General features: G+C 43.3%; 1 protein-coding gene across 1 annotated transcript; it reads right to left on the bottom strand.

Annotated features, from left to right (window-relative positions):
• Positions 1-651: 651 nt before the first annotated feature.
• On the bottom strand, positions 652-13254 carry LOC109753229 (uncharacterized). The gene is made up of 12 exons (XM_020312150.4): positions 12867-13254; positions 12636-12794; positions 12405-12557; positions 12153-12316; positions 11480-11758; positions 11257-11387; positions 10914-11031; positions 10716-10808; positions 1657-1734; positions 1466-1553; positions 1313-1381; positions 652-1049 (listed from the first exon to the last, which is right to left on the bottom strand). Exons 1-11 carry the CDS (start codon positions 13123-13125, stop codon positions 1338-1340), a joined length of 1566 nt encoding a protein of 521 aa, XP_020167739.1. The 5' UTR covers positions 13126-13254; the 3' UTR covers positions 652-1049; positions 1313-1337.
• Between the last annotated feature and the right edge of the window lie 4390 nt (positions 13255-17644).

Raw genomic sequence — 17644 nt, forward strand, 5'->3', positions numbered from 1 at the left:
CCTCGTTGTGCTCCGGGGGAAACCCTGATTCTTCGATCTGGCGGAGGCGACGCTTCTCTGCCGTGCCCTGCTGAAGGCACCGCTTTGGAGCTCATTGCTCGTCGTGTTTGCGGCACACTTTGTATCTTGCCTCGTGTGCATGTGTTGTGGTGTCGATGGGTTGTATGTTGGTTGTTGCAACGTCGGTGGCAGTTATGAGCAGGTTCCGTGGCGGCGGCAACTGCCTTGGCAAGGTGTGCGGTGACTGCCAGAGTGAACTTTACGACGACGGACGGCGGTGGTGACTGCACAGCACGCCATGGCCGGCGGTACAAGAGGGGTTGAGGTCGTCGCACACCACCTGGCAAAGTGGCCCAATTCATCTCCGTCATCGTCCGCATCGTTGTGGCATCTGGCGCTACCCCTGCTTTAGTTTCTGAATCTCAGAATGGCTTGTTGTGCTGTATGTTGCTGACGGGCTAAACACGATGCTATCCAAGCAGAAATCCAGAATTTTACAATTGTGTTTTCGTTACACTTGTATCTCAGGTGTGCACAGGAAAATACCCCTGTAGATTAATACAGGTGGAAAAAATAAACCGGTCTCCCAAGCGCGGCCTAAGGTTTCAATGCCACCACATGCGCACTTCTCTGTCAGATCAGATGTGAGTCTCACTGAACTAAAATTAATTGCTACTAGCCAATAATCCCAAGCTATTCTGCTTATGCAGTCTCAACATTACACTAGCATAATTACCGGGCTCAATTCATCATCCACGGCTGCTACACTTGCACCGGACAGGATGTGAGTTTCACAAGACTCAAAATAAGTACTCTAGTAGGCAGTAACATACAGCTTCTGCTCTGCTCAGCTCTGCTCTAACATACAGGTTATGCTCTAGGCTAAGCTGCTTCTACGGTCCAAAGGCACCCATAATTTAAAGTTTTTGTCTGGGAACACACACACACACACACACACACAAAAAGATTATGCCGAACTTGAATTTGCAATTGGCATGCAAGGGTTTTTTCCAATGACTTGTCCATGAAGGCCAGCAGCGGGCAAGTACCTACACAAATAAAAAAAACATCAAGGTTCGGTTAGATACAACTTTGAAGAGCATGCTTCGCCAGCGATCAGTGGTTAAATTTTGCCAGCTAAAAGATTGATCAAAATAGTGCGTTTTTTTCTCCCAATGCAAACAGAATGAGATAAGATAACAAATGATTTCTTCATGAAGTTGTTTACTGCACAGGACAATCTCCTGTACAACCTTCGAATTTGAGTTAAAACATGTTGAATCTAAACTATGTTAAAAAGGAAGATGTTTACCTCTCTCAGGCCCAGCTCAAGAAACTTACGAGACTGGCATGGCTTCTTTTCCCATGATAGGGTAAGTGCCTACAACAAATAAAAACATCAAAATTAGAGTAGATGTATCTTTGGCTCCTGCAAAAATATGACTTATAATAGAGACATGTTTACCTTTCACAATGTCTTCTCCAAGATCCGATACAATCACAGTCAAGTTTCTAGTTCTCCGGCGATGTTTGATGGCATCAAATATTTTCACCTATAAAGTAATCCATAGAATTAACATACCGAAACATCTTTTTCGTAGTGCTATGGTCGGCATGAACTAAGTTATTCATAGTTACAATATAGAATTAACTTACCGAAACATCCTTTTCAGCATATAAATCTTTTCCTTGATCAAAATGTTCCCAGCATATGTCTATCAACATCTGCTCCAACTGGCGAAATTGCAAAAGTCAAGAGTGTCAAATAAAAAATATGGAGCATATATCCTACAGCCAAGTGTACTAACCCTCGCACCTCTCGCTCTCCCTCACACGAGATTCTTTCTTGTTCTGTGATTTTTTGAAATACAAGATGACTACAACTCTAAAGATATTTCATATCAAAAGCACCTCCACTAAACTAGCATACTCCATGATCCATACTACAAACTCTGTAATATCAAATGAACAAATATTATATACTTCCTTTGAAAGAACATACTCCATATACTATCAAATGAACAACAGTTATGTGTATACACTTGTCATTATCAACGGAGTATCCTATCTTATATATTTACTATAATTGGATGCACCATATGAGCCTCCACGTTAATCCTCGCGAGCAGTATTTTTTGATCGTCCGATTTTCCTTACAAGCCTCAACGGAGTATATATATATATATATATATATATATATATATATATATATATATATATATATATATATATATATATATATATATATATATATATATATAGGTTTGCTAAACTGAGCCAGAGCGTAGAATAAGCTTAGCGTACCCTCCAGCCACCGAACGGCACGCCGAATTAGCGCCAGCCAGCCAGCCCTTTCCGCGCGGGATCGCTTAATCATCGTAATAACTAATCGTAACGTACTAAAAAAACAAATCTGTGACCCGATTTGCACGCACCAAATCCATCGTAAATAAAGAAGGATACATAGTAACAACTTTGACTACAAAAGAAGGTACTTAGTAATAGTGTATAGGATACATAGTAACTATGGAAAGATATAGTAACGGCCCTTATGATCCATAGTAACGTATAGTAACAAAAAATGCATAACCTCCAGGCGCTTAGGGAGTCCATAGTAACATAGTTACCATCATACATTTTCCATTTAATAAAAACCAAAAACATGCATTAATTCGTTACTAGACATTAGCATGGTTTTACTATCTTTACTAGTGGTAAGGCATTCTCTCTCATTGCCATCTTCTCCATCAATTTTACTGCCAACAATTAGTGAGCAGGGCACTTGTAGTAATTCATTACTAGATATTAGCATGGTTTTACTAGGCTTACCAATGGTAAAGCACACTATCTCATTACCATCTCTTCCATCCATTTTACTGCCAACAAGTAGTGAGTAGGGCATATGTAGTAATTCGTTACTAGACAATAGTATGGTTTTACTAGGTTTAAGGGCCGACGGAGCAAATTCATTGCTTGGTAAAATATTTTCGTGCATTACCATCTATACTATACCTTTTACTACCAAAAAAATGTGACTTGAGCGAGGCGTACGAGAACCGGGAGTCCAATGGTAACCAAATTAAACAAGTTACTATTTTTTTTCGAGAAAACGCAGGGCACCCATGCGTTTCATTCCATTGAAAAGAGAGAGTATGTAATTACAATCCTCCTAGGAGGCGGTTTCAGACAGAAAGTAGATGCTAGTGCACATCCCATGAGGTGGGCAGCACGACTCTAAGGCCAGCAGCGCCAGCAGTGGCCCAGAGCCTGGCTTCGGCCTTGATCCTACTCACTAAGGCGTGAACGGACGGTTGCACGCGGTCGAAGATGCAGTCGTTTCGGTGTTTCCAAATCATCCAGGATGTCAGAAGATCTCGTGCCAGACCTGCCGCGAGAAGGGGCAGGCTAGCAGGAGGTGCTGCATCATCTCCAGGGCCTGGTCGCACAAGGGGCAAGCCGTGTGGTGCTGAAGCCCATGTCGATCGAGGTGGTCAGCCGTCCAGCAGCGGTCAAGGCTGACAAGCCAGAGAAAGAATTTCACTTTCGGCGGCGCCCAACTCTTCCAAGTAAGCTTCCAGTGGTTGCAGGCGATTGATCCGTGGAAGGATGCGAGGTAGGCGGATTTAGCAGTGTAGGTGCCAGCCTCAGTCCACTTCCAAATCAGCTTGTCAGGCTCGGTTTCTTCAAATAGTTTTACCCTCAACTAATTAGGGGTGGATAGGCCTACTCCCGCGGAGCCGCGCGCCCGCCTAATTAGGACCAGAGCGTAGGCTAAGCTACTCTGCGCGCTCGCTCACAAATTGGATGCACCATATTAGCCTCCACATTAATCCTCGCGAGCAGTAATTTTTGATTGTCCGATTTTCCTTAGAAGCCATCCGAGGCCGCAGGATGAAACGTGGAAATAATCTACCTCGCCCACTAGCAGGCAACTTTTCATTATGCCCTTATGTTTCAAACGATTAGCCCAGACGCCGTCACAGCAGCCCAATCGCAATTCAAGAAAAAAAAAACCCAATCGCTAGGTTTACATTGCCCTAGAGAATCACCAATGTCTCTTCTTCCTGAGGCATGACCAATGTGATGCCATCGTCAGATGGCTGCCATAGACGCCTTTTTCCCCATGTTGACCTATATGCTACACCCACCCTCCTCCTCCCGTGCTCCTCTGCAGCACCAATGGGCGACATCTCCCAGCGCCGCACTTCTGGCCGGAGATGGCCGGATCCGGCAAGGCGGCAAGTACTTTGATCCGATCAGGATGGACCATCAGGTTTGCTGATTTGATTTTCCCCGGTACGTACCTTTGATGCCTTGCTTCCAATACAATAGACCATATTTGAGGATTTATTGATGATTGGATCGAATTGTTGGATGCCAGTTTGGATCGTGAGAATCTCATGCTTCATGTGCGTTCTATGGTTCCCAGGAATACGTTTCAGTAGATGAAAATATACTTAACTATGCCTCTTTTTTGAGCAGATCAAGGGTGCGGCTCTGCCCCAGCTGAAACTTTATTATGCAAAGATAACAGAGTTTGGGGTTATAGGAAGCACAGCTGCACAACACTACAACAGACAGCACGCAACAGAAAACACAAGGGAGCAGATCTACTTTTCAATCTCTAATAAACTGAAGCACACCAAGAACTCAAGGGAGCAGCACGCAGCCTACGGAGAATTATAACAGTCTGATGCTCAAGGTGAGGTCTGAGCATCAGAGGTTAGCTGATGGTTGGAAAGAACACGCGCCTCAAATATAGATAGGTTCCTGCTTTTCAATACAATCCACAGAACAAGGAGAACAACCATGTTGGCAAGGTGACAGTGAAGGTGACAAGGGGAGCAGCGAGCTCTGCGTACATGATGCTTGATTGCTTTCAGGTTGGTGAGAACATGCACAACATGAGAATGTATGGCCCCTTGATTAAGCAAAGAACTTTCTTCATACAACTGTACCACGAACCTAGAAAGCATAGCATGAAATGCTGAATAAAAAGAATGTCAATATTTGACTGCTCAGTGTCACTCCTATCTTAGCTTCTGTGAGTGTCTTCTCACAGTACATGCATTTTCTATCTTTCCACTGTCCTATTATATTTTCTGGTTGTGATAATAATTTTAACATACACTCCTTTAATAAAACAGTGTTGCAATTTTGCCTCTTTCGGCAATTGAACTACAAGAGTATACTTCTATGCATAGGTTCTACACCAGCCAAGATAATTAATCAGGTATTCCATCTGCGGTCACTGCAGCAACAGTATATTTTTACTTATTTCGGTGAACTTGAGTTCTTGTTATTGATTATTTAATACAAGTGTATTGTCATAAGGTGTAATGTTGTCGCATATTTACTTGGAGAATCTCATGGATTATCCATTTGGTATTTGTTCTTCCAACTTTTTCTGCTGACAAATGTAATGATCTGAAGGAGCAATCCTCATTTAGCATTTTAGAAGCTCAGGTTTATTTGATTGTTCACTATAAGGGGACAACAGAGTACTTTTTTCTCCCATGTTCCTCCAGAGGCCATGTACAATAATCGTGGGCTTCTATGACAGTAAAATAATTCAGTGAACTGGACAACGGTAAAAAAAATTGTTGTATAAATTTATGAGAAATTAAATTTCACAAATAAGGTAAAACTACTATCACAGTAAAAAAAGTATTCCTTCGTAAACAATATAAGATGTTCTAACTTTTTCTGATTAGGATGTATATAGACTAATTCAATGTAGTTGTTCACTCATTTCAGTCCGTTATGTAGTCCATATTAAAATATATAAAACATCTTATGTTTGTTTACGGAGGGAGTACAATCTTTCAGGTCTGACTTGAGTCTCCATTTGCTGATTTTCACAGGTATGAATGATTTCTCTCTTGGTGGATCTCAGTTTCTCTTCCAACTGCCAGAGAAATGTATAGATACCTGTGGCTTCTAACATCAATAAATTGTTATTAAAAATATGGTAAGAATAATGTGTGGATTTTTTTTTTCAGATGGTTGTTCGCCTGCCATCTTATTCGCCATTAGCTACATGAAAGTTATGCACATAACGACCCCTTTGTTCAATGGTTGATGAAATGATTTATTTCACTTATTAATCTAGAAACTTTTATCTACTACAGTGCCAACCTTCACCTATGATTTCAGAGCGTGAACTTATTTTGTTGGTTGCTTTCATTCTGATTTGGAGTCCCGCATCACGAATTCATGAGTGTAACTATTTGTTGTTTTCCTTGAAGTACCACTCAAGCTGATCTTTGCATGGGTCTTCCAATCTTTTTGGCAGTAATGTTTCTCACTTCGCAACATTTTTATTTAACTGACCGACATTTTTATGTGATTGACTCTTCTTATATTGCCGCTCCATTTTGTTACTGATAGATTTGATATGCTAATTTTTTTTTTTGCATTGTAGTTTTTATCGCCTCAAACTATTCTCCTTATTTGTTCACCTGTTAGTGATCGATTATATCACCCCTCTACTTTTCGACGGGATGGGACAAATGAAACAATTCTTTCAGATGGTTGAGAAGGTTATTAGCTTCAGCTGACTTCAATTAGGAAAATCTGTGTTTTTATGAAAGTTACGAATTAAAAGTTGATGGGCCTTGCAAATTCGTGAATGTAAAGGTTCAGTTTAGGATACATATAGCTCGAATATTTGTTTTAGCCAGAGACATTATGGTCTGATATTTCACCTTACGTATTGTATGTAAGATCCAAACTTTTTATTCATATCTATCTACGTAAAACTGATAATTTTTCAAGTTGTAGTTCATTTTAAATAGTTCAGTGCAGCTCATATTTTCTTTCATTTGTATACAGTGCAATTTACTTACAAGGTTAATAAGATTACTGAAACATTCAGATCCAGTCAACTCGATTTTTAGTATATCTTAGTGATTAACACCAAAGCAGTATATAGTCCCAATAAAATGAACTTAGGAAATACTACAAGTTGGGAAATTAATATGTTGGATGATAATGTTATGAGGCGCCTTTCAAGTCCTCTCATTGATCCTACAGAAACACTAATCTAAGCCATCTAATTGCAATTCCGGTCATATGGGTGTCCCAGATTTTGTGATATCTTGATGTGATAAGTAATTTGAACCATGGTTGAATTTACTTATAGTCCAGTTTTTGTACTTCATGATTGAACCATGGTCGTACACAAGTGATGGCAGGCAAATCTAACAGTAGGTGTGTTCACCATGAACCAGTAAAGGCTTCACAGTTTAGTGCACCCGTAAGTCTACAAGAAAAAGCATGCTACTTGGGAGTATACCTGGCCATCCCTCGGGCCGGGCCGGGCTTCGGGCCGGGCCTACCAAAGCCCGACGTGAAAAACCTATGCCTGAGCCTGGCCTGGCCGTTGGGCCTAAAAATCAGGCTCAAGCCCGGCCCATCACGCAAAAAAAACCGTCAGGCCTCAGGCCTCGGGCCGGGCCTCTTCGGCTAACTGCAAATACAACGGGCCCGGGCCCGGGACGGCCCGGCCATTGGGCTCAAAATCTAGGCCCAGGCCGTGAGCAAGGTCGGGTCAGGCTTTTTCGGGCCGGGTCGGGTCGGGCTGCCCATGGCCAGGGATACTTGGGAGTACATGAGATAAAAACTAGGACTCGTGATAAGATTGGGGCGCTAGGTCCATTGAGTTTGTGACCCTAGGACTCGTCTACCTTTATAAGGCGACACAAGAGACGCAATGGACCAAGCCCAGGCGTGTGAGACTGTGACAAGACAGAGGATGAGGACTAGGGTCCATCGGCAACTACCGAACACCCACCCTCTCAACCCACTCGCTCGTCTACCCCGGCCCTTACTGCTCCTACAAAGGCTGCACAAATAGATACCTCAGGAATCACGCGGGCCACACTAGGTAGAGGGCCCTTCAAGCGCCTCACGACTACAGAGATGAACGACCGTCGTGCCAAACTTTGCTTCAACTGCGGCCAACAAGTTCACACCTGGTCACAACTGTAAGAATTTTTTTATCTGCGTGCCTAAGAGGGACGATGGCGACTCTATCGAGAAGGATGCGGATGTAGAGGTCTCCCTTCACGCACTCACCGGTATCCGCAAAAGCTCGACGATGTAGTTGGCAGTTGTCATCCGTGAAATCATCCTCGTCGCTCTTGTTGACTCTAGCTCCACCCACAATTTCCTATCAGACTAGGCCACCATGCGCACCAACGTGGAGCTTTCCCAACATGCAAGCATGTGTCCAATGGCAACAAGCTCATCGGTCATAGGATCTATTGTGGCGTTGAAGTCTTGGTGGGCACACAACCACTCACCATCGACTGCTACACCCTTCCTTTGTAGAGTTACGACACGGTGCTCGTGACGCAATGGCTAGGGTTCGTTGGGACTCATCAAGCTCACCATGTCCTTTTGGCATCATGACCATGCAGTCACATTGCATAGGGAGGCGACCCTGGGCGTTTGTTCCCTTGTTTGTGAGGGGCAGGACCTCTTAACAACCTTGCTACAGAATTTTGAGGGCATGTTCATCAAGCCGCGCACATTACCTCTAGCATGGTGATGTGATAGCCGCATTCACCTCCTTCCAGGGGTGGCTCCAATGCTGGTTGACGGTGTACAACACCGATGGCCCATACTCGACGGTGCACGACATGGTGGCGCCCACCCCTCACCAAGCGGCTGCCTTGTTTCCAAAAGATCCGAACCTTGATGCAAGTCAGAGACTATCCATCCGATTGGGGCTCTAGGTCAGTAAGCAAACCGTGTAACCATAGGACTCGTCTCCCTTTCTAAGGCGACTCCTAGGGGTAGTTTGAGCCATCTAGCATCTAGTCATAGTCTCAATAGCAACATCTCCACGCATATTGTAACCCCCTCACACGAGGCATTTTCCCCACATCAATCAAAGAAAAAGTGAGAGTAGGGTATTATCTCCAAGACGAGGGTCCGAACCTAGGTACCCCCGTGTGCGATCCCTTCTAGTACTTCCAGTCACACGCTCCACCCTATTGGGACTACTAACGGTTTTCAGTACCGTCTATGGTCCATCCATATCGCTGTCACACCTCAAAAGGACGAGATTGAGGAGCAATGCCCCAATATGCTAGATCAGGAATTGATTCGAAGGAGCCATTACGAATTTTAGTCCCAAATCCTTTTGGTCAAGAAGTAAGATGACTCATGGAGTTTCTGCATTGACTACTACGCCCTCAATAAGCACACCGTGAAGGACAAGTTCCCCATCCCATTGGTGGACGAGCTTCTCAACGGGCTCTAGGTTGCTTGCTATTTCACTAAGTTCGACTTGCGCTCGGGATACCACCAAATCAAAATGCACGTCAATGACACCCGCAAGACAGCATCCTGCACCCATGGGAGGCTGAGTTTCTAGCCATGCCTTTCGGCTTGACAAACGCTACATCGACATTTCAAGCCTTGATGAATGTCATCTTTTGGCCCTTCCTACAAAGATTTGTCCCCGTGTTTCTTATGATATCTTGATTTGTAGCAAATCTTGGGTTGACCACCTACGCCATGTGCATGATGTATTCCAGTTGATGTAGTAGCATCAGATGGCGCTTAAACGGTCCAAGTGCATTTTTTGGGACGAAACAATGGCATGTTTAGACCACATCATCTCAGCAAAGGGGGCAGCTATGGATCCTGCCAAGGTTCAGAGTGTGATGGATTGACCGACACCATGAACCATTATCGTCTTGCATGGATTCCTTGGACTGGTGGGCTACTACCGCAAGTCCATTTGCGACTTCGGGGCTAGAACCCCTAACGGCGCTCTTAAAAAAAGAGGGGCATCGTTCGTCGGTTGAAGCGACAACTGACTTTGACAAATTCAAGCAACACTCACGATGACACCAGTACAACACATGATGGATTTCTGAAAGCAATTCATCGTTGACTGCGCCACCTTAAGTTTGGGGTTTGTGTTACACCAAGGCGAATGGGTTGTAGCCTTCTTCAGCCGTCTTATAGCCCCGTGCCACATCAAACTCGCTGCGTAAGGGCGAGAGTTGATTGGCATCGTCCATCTAGTGCGCCATTGGCACCCATATCTCTGGGGCACGCGTTTTGAGTGCAAACAAACCACGACAGTCAGAAGTATTTGTTGGACCAAGGCTTGTCTACATCCCTCAACATCATTGGGTCAGCAAGCTACTTGCACTTTGTAGTGGAATTCAGTCTGGGAAAGCTCAATAGTAAGATGACAAGCACCATGAGGTTACCTTTGAGGTTGACCAATGAGTGTGGCCTGATCCAACTAATGAGAATAACCATCCGTGAAAAAAGTTAACATGTCCAGCCAAGAATCTAGAAGGTGCTCTAAAGAGCACGTCATTACAAAGCCTTTTAGTCCCAAACAAGTTGGGACAGGTGAGAGGTGAAACCCATAAGATCTCGCGACCAACTCATGGTTCGGGCACATGGATAGCAAGCTTCCACGCACCCCTGTCCAATAGCTAGTTCTTTGGTGATACTCCAACCCTTCAGATCTCTCTTTACGGACTCCTCCCATGTCAAATTCAGTCTACTCCGACCTCTAGTTCTTTGGTGATACTCTAAAGAGCACGTCATTATTTGATTAAGAGTACAAAATTACTTGCTACCGTTTATAGGACACGGAAGATTAATCTAAGGTGGATTAGAGTGTAACTAAGCCCAGATGTAGAAAAAAGTGAAATTCAATAAATACACAATACACATACCTCGATTGTAGTAGAAATGTACTTTCCATTAAAGCTTTCAATAACATCACCCTCACGAATTCCAATTTTCTCAGCATGCGATCCTTTAGACACCTATTTTTAGCATTATTACATCATAATATGCATATGAGAAATAGTTTTAGAAGGAACTATTAGAAAAGTGAAAGAAAAAAATAAAATAAGCACCACAATATATACCTGTTCAACAATAAGACCGGACTCGATGTTATGATCGCGAGTCATTCTCTCAATAGAGATAGGATCTAAATGCTTGATTGAAGTGAACGTCATTCCAAGATGAAGGCGAGGCATACAACTGTAACAAATAAAACGAAGACCAAATAAGTATCACACAAATTTAAGAAAAAGATCATAACACGATTACTCTTACAAGACACTAGTACTTCTTCCTCCATTCCAAAATAAGTGTCGTGGTTTTAGTTCAAATTTGAACTAAAATCACGACTTATTTTGGAACAGACGAAGTATATCACAAAAAAGTAGTAACAAAGAATTATGAGAAAATGAGGAAAATACATACTCGAATCTTCTCCAAAAATCGAAGCACTTATGCAATATGGACGAAGGTATGAAAGTCTCATTGATATGATTATTAACTAAACCCACAACCTTCCCTTCTAAGTCAATGATCGGTCCTCCATCATCATCAAGCTATAGCATAGTAAGAGTAACAAAATATTATGATTGTAGTAATAAGATAGCAAGATCGAAATAGAAAAACATAAATTTGAGATATAACGCACCAGTTTGCGACTAGATGCATCACGACAAAAATACATGTAGTGGCATCTTTCATACCAAGATGGAACCTCATAGGCTGTCATACCATGTGTTATCTTCAGATCTAGATTTTCATCTCTTCCAAGTCGAAAAACATCTTGACCAGAACGCACACAGTCATTAAAAGTGGGCAGCTGAACTGGTTTATTCACTTCAACCTCATAAAGAGCAAGTTCATAATTCTCCTGAAGATAGACGAGTTGGCCTGGTACAACTCTTTTGTCGAGGAAGTGAACATTGACCTAAAACGACGGCGGCAAAAGTTATGACAGCTACATTTTTGAGAGATCTTATGTTGCCGAAAATATTTTTAGAAGTCAACTATCATGAAAGTCGAGCAGCAGAATAAAATCTTTTGTTAGTACACAGAGTGTATAAATAAATACTAGTCCAGTTTCTCTTTTGGGAAAGTTGAAGATGATGACACACTTACTTTGAAACTAGCCTACAGTTTAGCAACAGATGCATTACAAATAATTTATCAGAGAGAGAACAACAAACAAACAAACAAACAAATGAAAATAATCAATAGTGAGCCGTGCGGGTAAATAAATAGACCGCTGAATTATTAGTTTTCCTTGTATAGAAGCGCAAGGCTCCTACGCGCCAACTAGTGAATGTTGTTAAGAAGGTCACCTCAGCGCCACGATGATATTTTCCTGTCCACTGCAATTTCCAATGGTTCTTCACGGAGGGATCCTTTTCACGAATGAGATGCGCAGACGTGAGAACATGGGCGGTTTTGCTCTGATCGTTCCTTTGAAACCACAAACCACAACACTTGTTGAGTGGCCGACTCCCTGCAAAGCAACCAAAAGTCACACACATTTGGCCGGCTAGCATATAGTACTAATTTAGAAGCAAGTATGAATGATGTTACATACACACCTAGAAATGATGATAGTAAAACGACTGATTTAGCAGCAAGAAGTACTGCACCCGTTGCCCGTTCACGAATAGGTAGAAAGCGATGGTCATCGAACAAGCAAGAAGGTGCTTCATAACCGTAGTGATCCATAGTGAAGAGGTTAGCTCGACGAGCTACCAAAAGAAGACAATTAAGTTAACATCAGGTTGGAAATATGCGATGAGAAGAAGAGAAAAGAATGGGGATTTTACACTTTTCTGCTTCGTAATTGGCCTTGGCGTAGTGGAAGGCAGCGAGTATGTCCGGATCATCAACCAGATCGTCGGGGATGTAGGGTTCGTAGATCGGAGGGCTGGGCGGATCGGAGGATTCCTCCGTCACGGGCTCGTCCACATCGTCGAACACACGATCTACAGAAGAGCAGGAACAAGTAAACATCGTGACGAGGAGGAAAAGAGGTTGGAACGTGGAGGGAAAATCACCTTGTTTTCCTTGTGATTCATCTTTGTCAGGCTCGAAGACCGCGAAGAGCGTCTCTGGGTGGGAAGTCCGAACAGCTCCCTTCCTCCTCCTCCTCCTCCTCCGATCCACGCGGTCGCCGGAAGATCTAGGGCTCGTGGAGCGGAGAGCTGTCCCTTCCTCCTCCTCCTCCTCCTCCTCCTCCTCCCCTGCCACGTTTCGCCTCTTCGCTCTCCGCTCCGTCTCCGGCTCGTCGCCGCGGATCCTGACAGCCCTCGGCATCTTTCTCACCTCGTGCGCCGGCGCCGCCGCCGCCGCCGCACCGGGGAGGACGGGAGACGGTTTGGGGATCGATGGACTCGCGTCCGCGTCGAGGGGGACTTGTCTGTGTGTGGGTCCGCGTCTTTTTTTTCCCTGTTTCCCTTTTTGATGGAAAAAGTCTTTTTTTAAGGACGCGCATATGTGGCGAGCTGCTCTAATCTCGATTTTTTTTAAGAATCTCGATCTAATCCGACAAATAATAATTGAACACTATCATCTGTATCTTTTTCGAAAAGGGGCGCTTTAATGCTTAAAAGATTTAAGCATTACGCCCGGCCTCTACATTATTAAGATGCACACAGTCAAATAAGGTCTTCTTATACAAATAAAAAAAAGGCGAAATACAAAAACATGAAGAGTCCATATAACACCTAAAGCGAAGGGGGGGTCAATCCTAAGATCATGTTGCCACCCATGTTGGGTAAAAGTATCCCTCGCCTAGCCTCCAATCGTGTACACACCTCCGTAAACAGGTCTCAATTCTTCACGCGTTGTAGATAGGACCATAAACGAAGAGTTCTAGTACATCTGTAGATAACATGCATCAGAGAAGTACTTTTATCGCTAAAAACCTTATCATTTCTACATAGCCAAAGCAACCAAATAACGGCAAGCGCTCCCACCCTGAGAAAAGTTCTAAACCTGTGATTAATCCCATGTACCCAGTTGCTAAATACTCCCTCCGTTTCTTTTTGCTCCGCATATAAAATTTGGTCAAAGTCAAACTGCACAAAGTTTGACCAAATTTATATAAAAAAATATGAACATCTACAATACTAAAACTATATAGTATGAACATACGTTTCATGGTGCATCTGATAATATTGATTTCATATTGTGAATGTTTATATTTTTTAATATAAAGTTAGTCAAACTCTACAAAGATTGACTTTGATCAAACCTTATATGCGGACTAAAAAGAAACGAAGGGAGTACATTAGCAACACTACAAGGAGGATACAAGCCAGAAGCTATTTGGATGACTGACCATATAGAACGAGCCAATTTGCATTGAAAGAATAAATGTTTTATTGTCTCATCATGGTAACAAAAGACACATTGCGGACTTTCATGCCAATTCCTCTTAATAAGGTTATCTTTAGTAAGAATGACTCCGCGACGAAGATACCATGCAAATATTTTATTCTTAAGAGATCTTCTTTTTATTATCAACTGGCACATCGGACTGGATTAAGGCTCTATACATAGAATCCACTGAGAATTTTCCATTCCCATGAAGGTTCCATCGAAATACATCAGACCCATGTGACAGGTGCACCGTGGACAACCGCTGGAGCAGGATGTTTCACGATTGGAGTCTGGGTCCAATTAAATCTCTTCTGAACGTCACATTTGGGGGAAATGATTCCATTACCGTGGCGATAGTATCACCCTTGTGACGCACAATATTGTATAGAGCCGGATATTGTTCCCAGGGTGTGGCATTTCCTACCCACCTATCCTCCCAGAATTTAATTTCCGAGCCGTCCTTAATCGAGAAGGATCCATAGCAGAAGAAATATTTCTTCGTAGCCATTAGACCCGCCCAAAAGTGGGAATCCCCAGGCTTCCAGTATACTTGGGATACCGCCTTGGAGCCCACATATTTCCTCCTTAGGAATGTTTGCCATACCGATAAAAAAAATTAAAATAGGCAGATTCACTAATTTCGGCCGTCAAAGCAAGTCAATCCAACGACCTAGACTGCTTCAATGACGAGCGCTAAACGTGTTATCTCAATCAAATCTTATAGACAATATTGTACTTAATAACCTCATACAATCAATTTACATCCTAATTAACGTGCATTGCAGGTACACATTGACTAGTCCATTAACGAAGGAATATCAAGTACACATAGTTTTAAAGTAGTATATCTAGGGTTTATGCTTTGATACAGATAGCAAATTGAGTAACGAAGGAAAGCCCAGGCGCAGCCGGAGTAGATAAGGCTAGTAAACACTGTAAAAATGGAAAATTTGGATCTAAAGTACTCAGTACAATTAATTCTTCCGCGAAACACTGAACGGTCGATTGGAGCATTGGTAGTGATACAATAATTGAAACGGTAGGCTGCACTGTCTTCTGTATAGAACATCTTAAGCCTTGACAATGCCCCTCTCTTGAAATTCAACTTGTTCTCGAGGCGCTCCATTGGGATGCTTGCACAATAGAATGAGAAAAAGACGGGGAAAACATGTTTAATAAAATTTGCACCTTCCCATGAAGCCACTAGAAGCCATGTTCTTCCACTGGACCAGCCACTGCATGGCTGCTACGTTCTGACGTGGAATCTGTCTAGTTTGTAGAACACTGACAGGGCTTGTTTTAACATGGCCATTTTCAATAATCAGTCATAGGTATGGACTAGGAATTACATGTTGGCCAATGCACATTTTCAGTTGACTAACATGAAACACCGAGTGCAACACGTACTGACATACATACAGAGTACATACTATCTTTTGCTTTTGAGGTTTTATATTGCGATGATTTGCTTGATCTATTTTCTTCACTGGTGTTGCAATGGTGTTTAGTGGTGCTTTCATTTTCAAATTATTTCCACTCCTATTGTTGCATACGTTCATAACAAAGCCATATATTATGTTGTGAGTGTTTTTCTTTTCGTTTTTGCAGATACTCGACAATGGATGATGAGGAACCTACTGATGGGTCTTTCTCATCACGATTTTTAGCCTCTCGGTTGCACATGGTTGTGCACAAACTTCTGGAAGTTGATGATGTTAAGTGGGCAGTCATAAACCAATGCAGCTTCGGATCGATATTGAATATCGCCTCATTCTTTGTACCAGGCGATCTTATGGACTGGGTGATTATGAAAATTGACCCCGATCGAAGCATGTTCAGGTATACCCCATGCTTGGCCAATATGTTTGTTGCATTGCTTTTCTTGTCAGATAGCTCCTCATCTTTTTATTTTTCTAGTCAATGACATGTGTCTTGCTATTGCTTGTTCTTTCTCAGTCATAAAAAGAAGACTATGCTTTTTACGAGCGACATGGTGCAAAAAAATTCAATGTCCCATCCAGGACAAAGACGTTGGAGCTACCGAAGAGGAATGAACCACACGAGCTGCATGACATCTACCGAGTAGGGGCAAGGGCCCCCATCAAGCATTGTACCAGTGTGCTTGAGGAGGCGAGCAACACTGATGTTGTGACCATAGAGATAACTTGGGTCCTACCATGCCTCGCCCTCGTGCTAACCCCTAGCACTAGCAACACGATACCTCTAGACTATCTTGCTAGCCTGAAGGACATGGCTGAACTCAATCAGTTTGCATGGGACGAGCATATTTCTGGTTGTTGCTATGAGAGAGGTGAAGAAGTACCAACAAAAGAGGGAGGCTGGGTTAGCTGTCTTCTGGATCGGTGGTTGTCTACCGATATTTGCGGCATGCCCATTTCATTTTCTTTTTTCAAGTTCATTTTTTTTCTCTGGTTGCAACAAGCCATGTTAATACTCTCGACTTTCCTTTGTTTTCATCAATAAAATACAGCTAATATACATGGACTTTCTGGATGTTCCTAGGACATTCGCTACTAAGCACATGTTGAACTACACACTTCCCAGGTTGTGCTGCGTTCGTGATGATGATTTCAAACTGGTTGCATAAATTGATAGGAACAAGCTCACACTTCACAAGATTGATTTTCGCTAGTTCGGTAGTTGCCCAGCTTCCAGCTTCATCAAATTTTCGCTGGAGCTGGGCCGAACGGGCTGGCTTCGAGAAGCTAGCTTCCCGGATCTGACGAAGATCTACGTACAAAAAACGAGAGCAGCACTTCTGGCGATCCAAGAAAAAGGGAAGCGGGAGTTAGGCGAAATTACGGAGGAGTGCCACCGCGAAGTGACTCGAGAGGCACGTACCGGTTCGCTATGTTCTCTCTCCCCTCTTATTACGTCCTCCCGAGGCGACGTGGGCAGATCGCTACCTTTCCCTCTGTACTGGGCCAGGCCCAGCCACTCTCCTCATGTGCCCGATTGGGCCTAAGGCCACTTTACGTGTTGAGCCGGCTGGGCTCCGGTCCGCTCATGCAGGTTGGCCTGCCGGCAAGCACCAGAAGCTGGAGTTAGCAAGCCGAACAGTTTCCATCGATCGCGATCCCGTGAAAGAAGCCAGCATGGAAAATAGAAGCTAGATTTATGGATCCAGTGAAGCCAGAGGACTACCGAACAGGCCATAAGATGAAAGCTCAATCTAATTTTATTCTTACTTGTTTTTGTTTGTTTGTTGTTGTCCAGCTTATGTTATTGGTTGTTTGTAGCTTTGTCCTTTGTCAGAGGCGCCATACACAACACATGAGGCCCGCAATGAAGTCGAGGGCTAGAACCAACAGCACGGGGGCGAAGCAAACATACCTGATGCACCAAGTGTGCAAGTCCCGAATGATAATGAGATATGCGACGAGGTTTGTGGCTATCTGGACCAGTGATTGCACCCACTGCCTTCAAGCCT

Source organism: Aegilops tauschii, chromosome 5, assembly GCF_002575655.3.
Source record: "Aegilops tauschii subsp. strangulata cultivar AL8/78 chromosome 5, Aet v6.0, whole genome shotgun sequence".
Taxonomy (NCBI): Eukaryota; Viridiplantae; Streptophyta; class Magnoliopsida; order Poales; family Poaceae; genus Aegilops; species Aegilops tauschii.

Bases quoted from the DNA above. Each gene is read 5' to 3' on its own strand.
- LOC109753229 (XM_020312150.4), bottom strand. From the start codon at position 13,125: ATGCCGAGGGCTGTCAGGATCCGCGGCGACGAGCCGGAGACGGAGCGG. The intron at 12,558-12,635 runs GTAAAATCCCCA...TTCTTTTGGTAG, and splicing joins CAATTACGAAGCAGAAAAGT to CTCGTCGAGCTAACCTCTTC. The intron at 12,317-12,404 runs GTGTGTATGTAA...GTTGCTTTGCAG, and splicing joins TTTACTATCATCATTTCTAG to GGAGTCGGCCACTCAACAAG.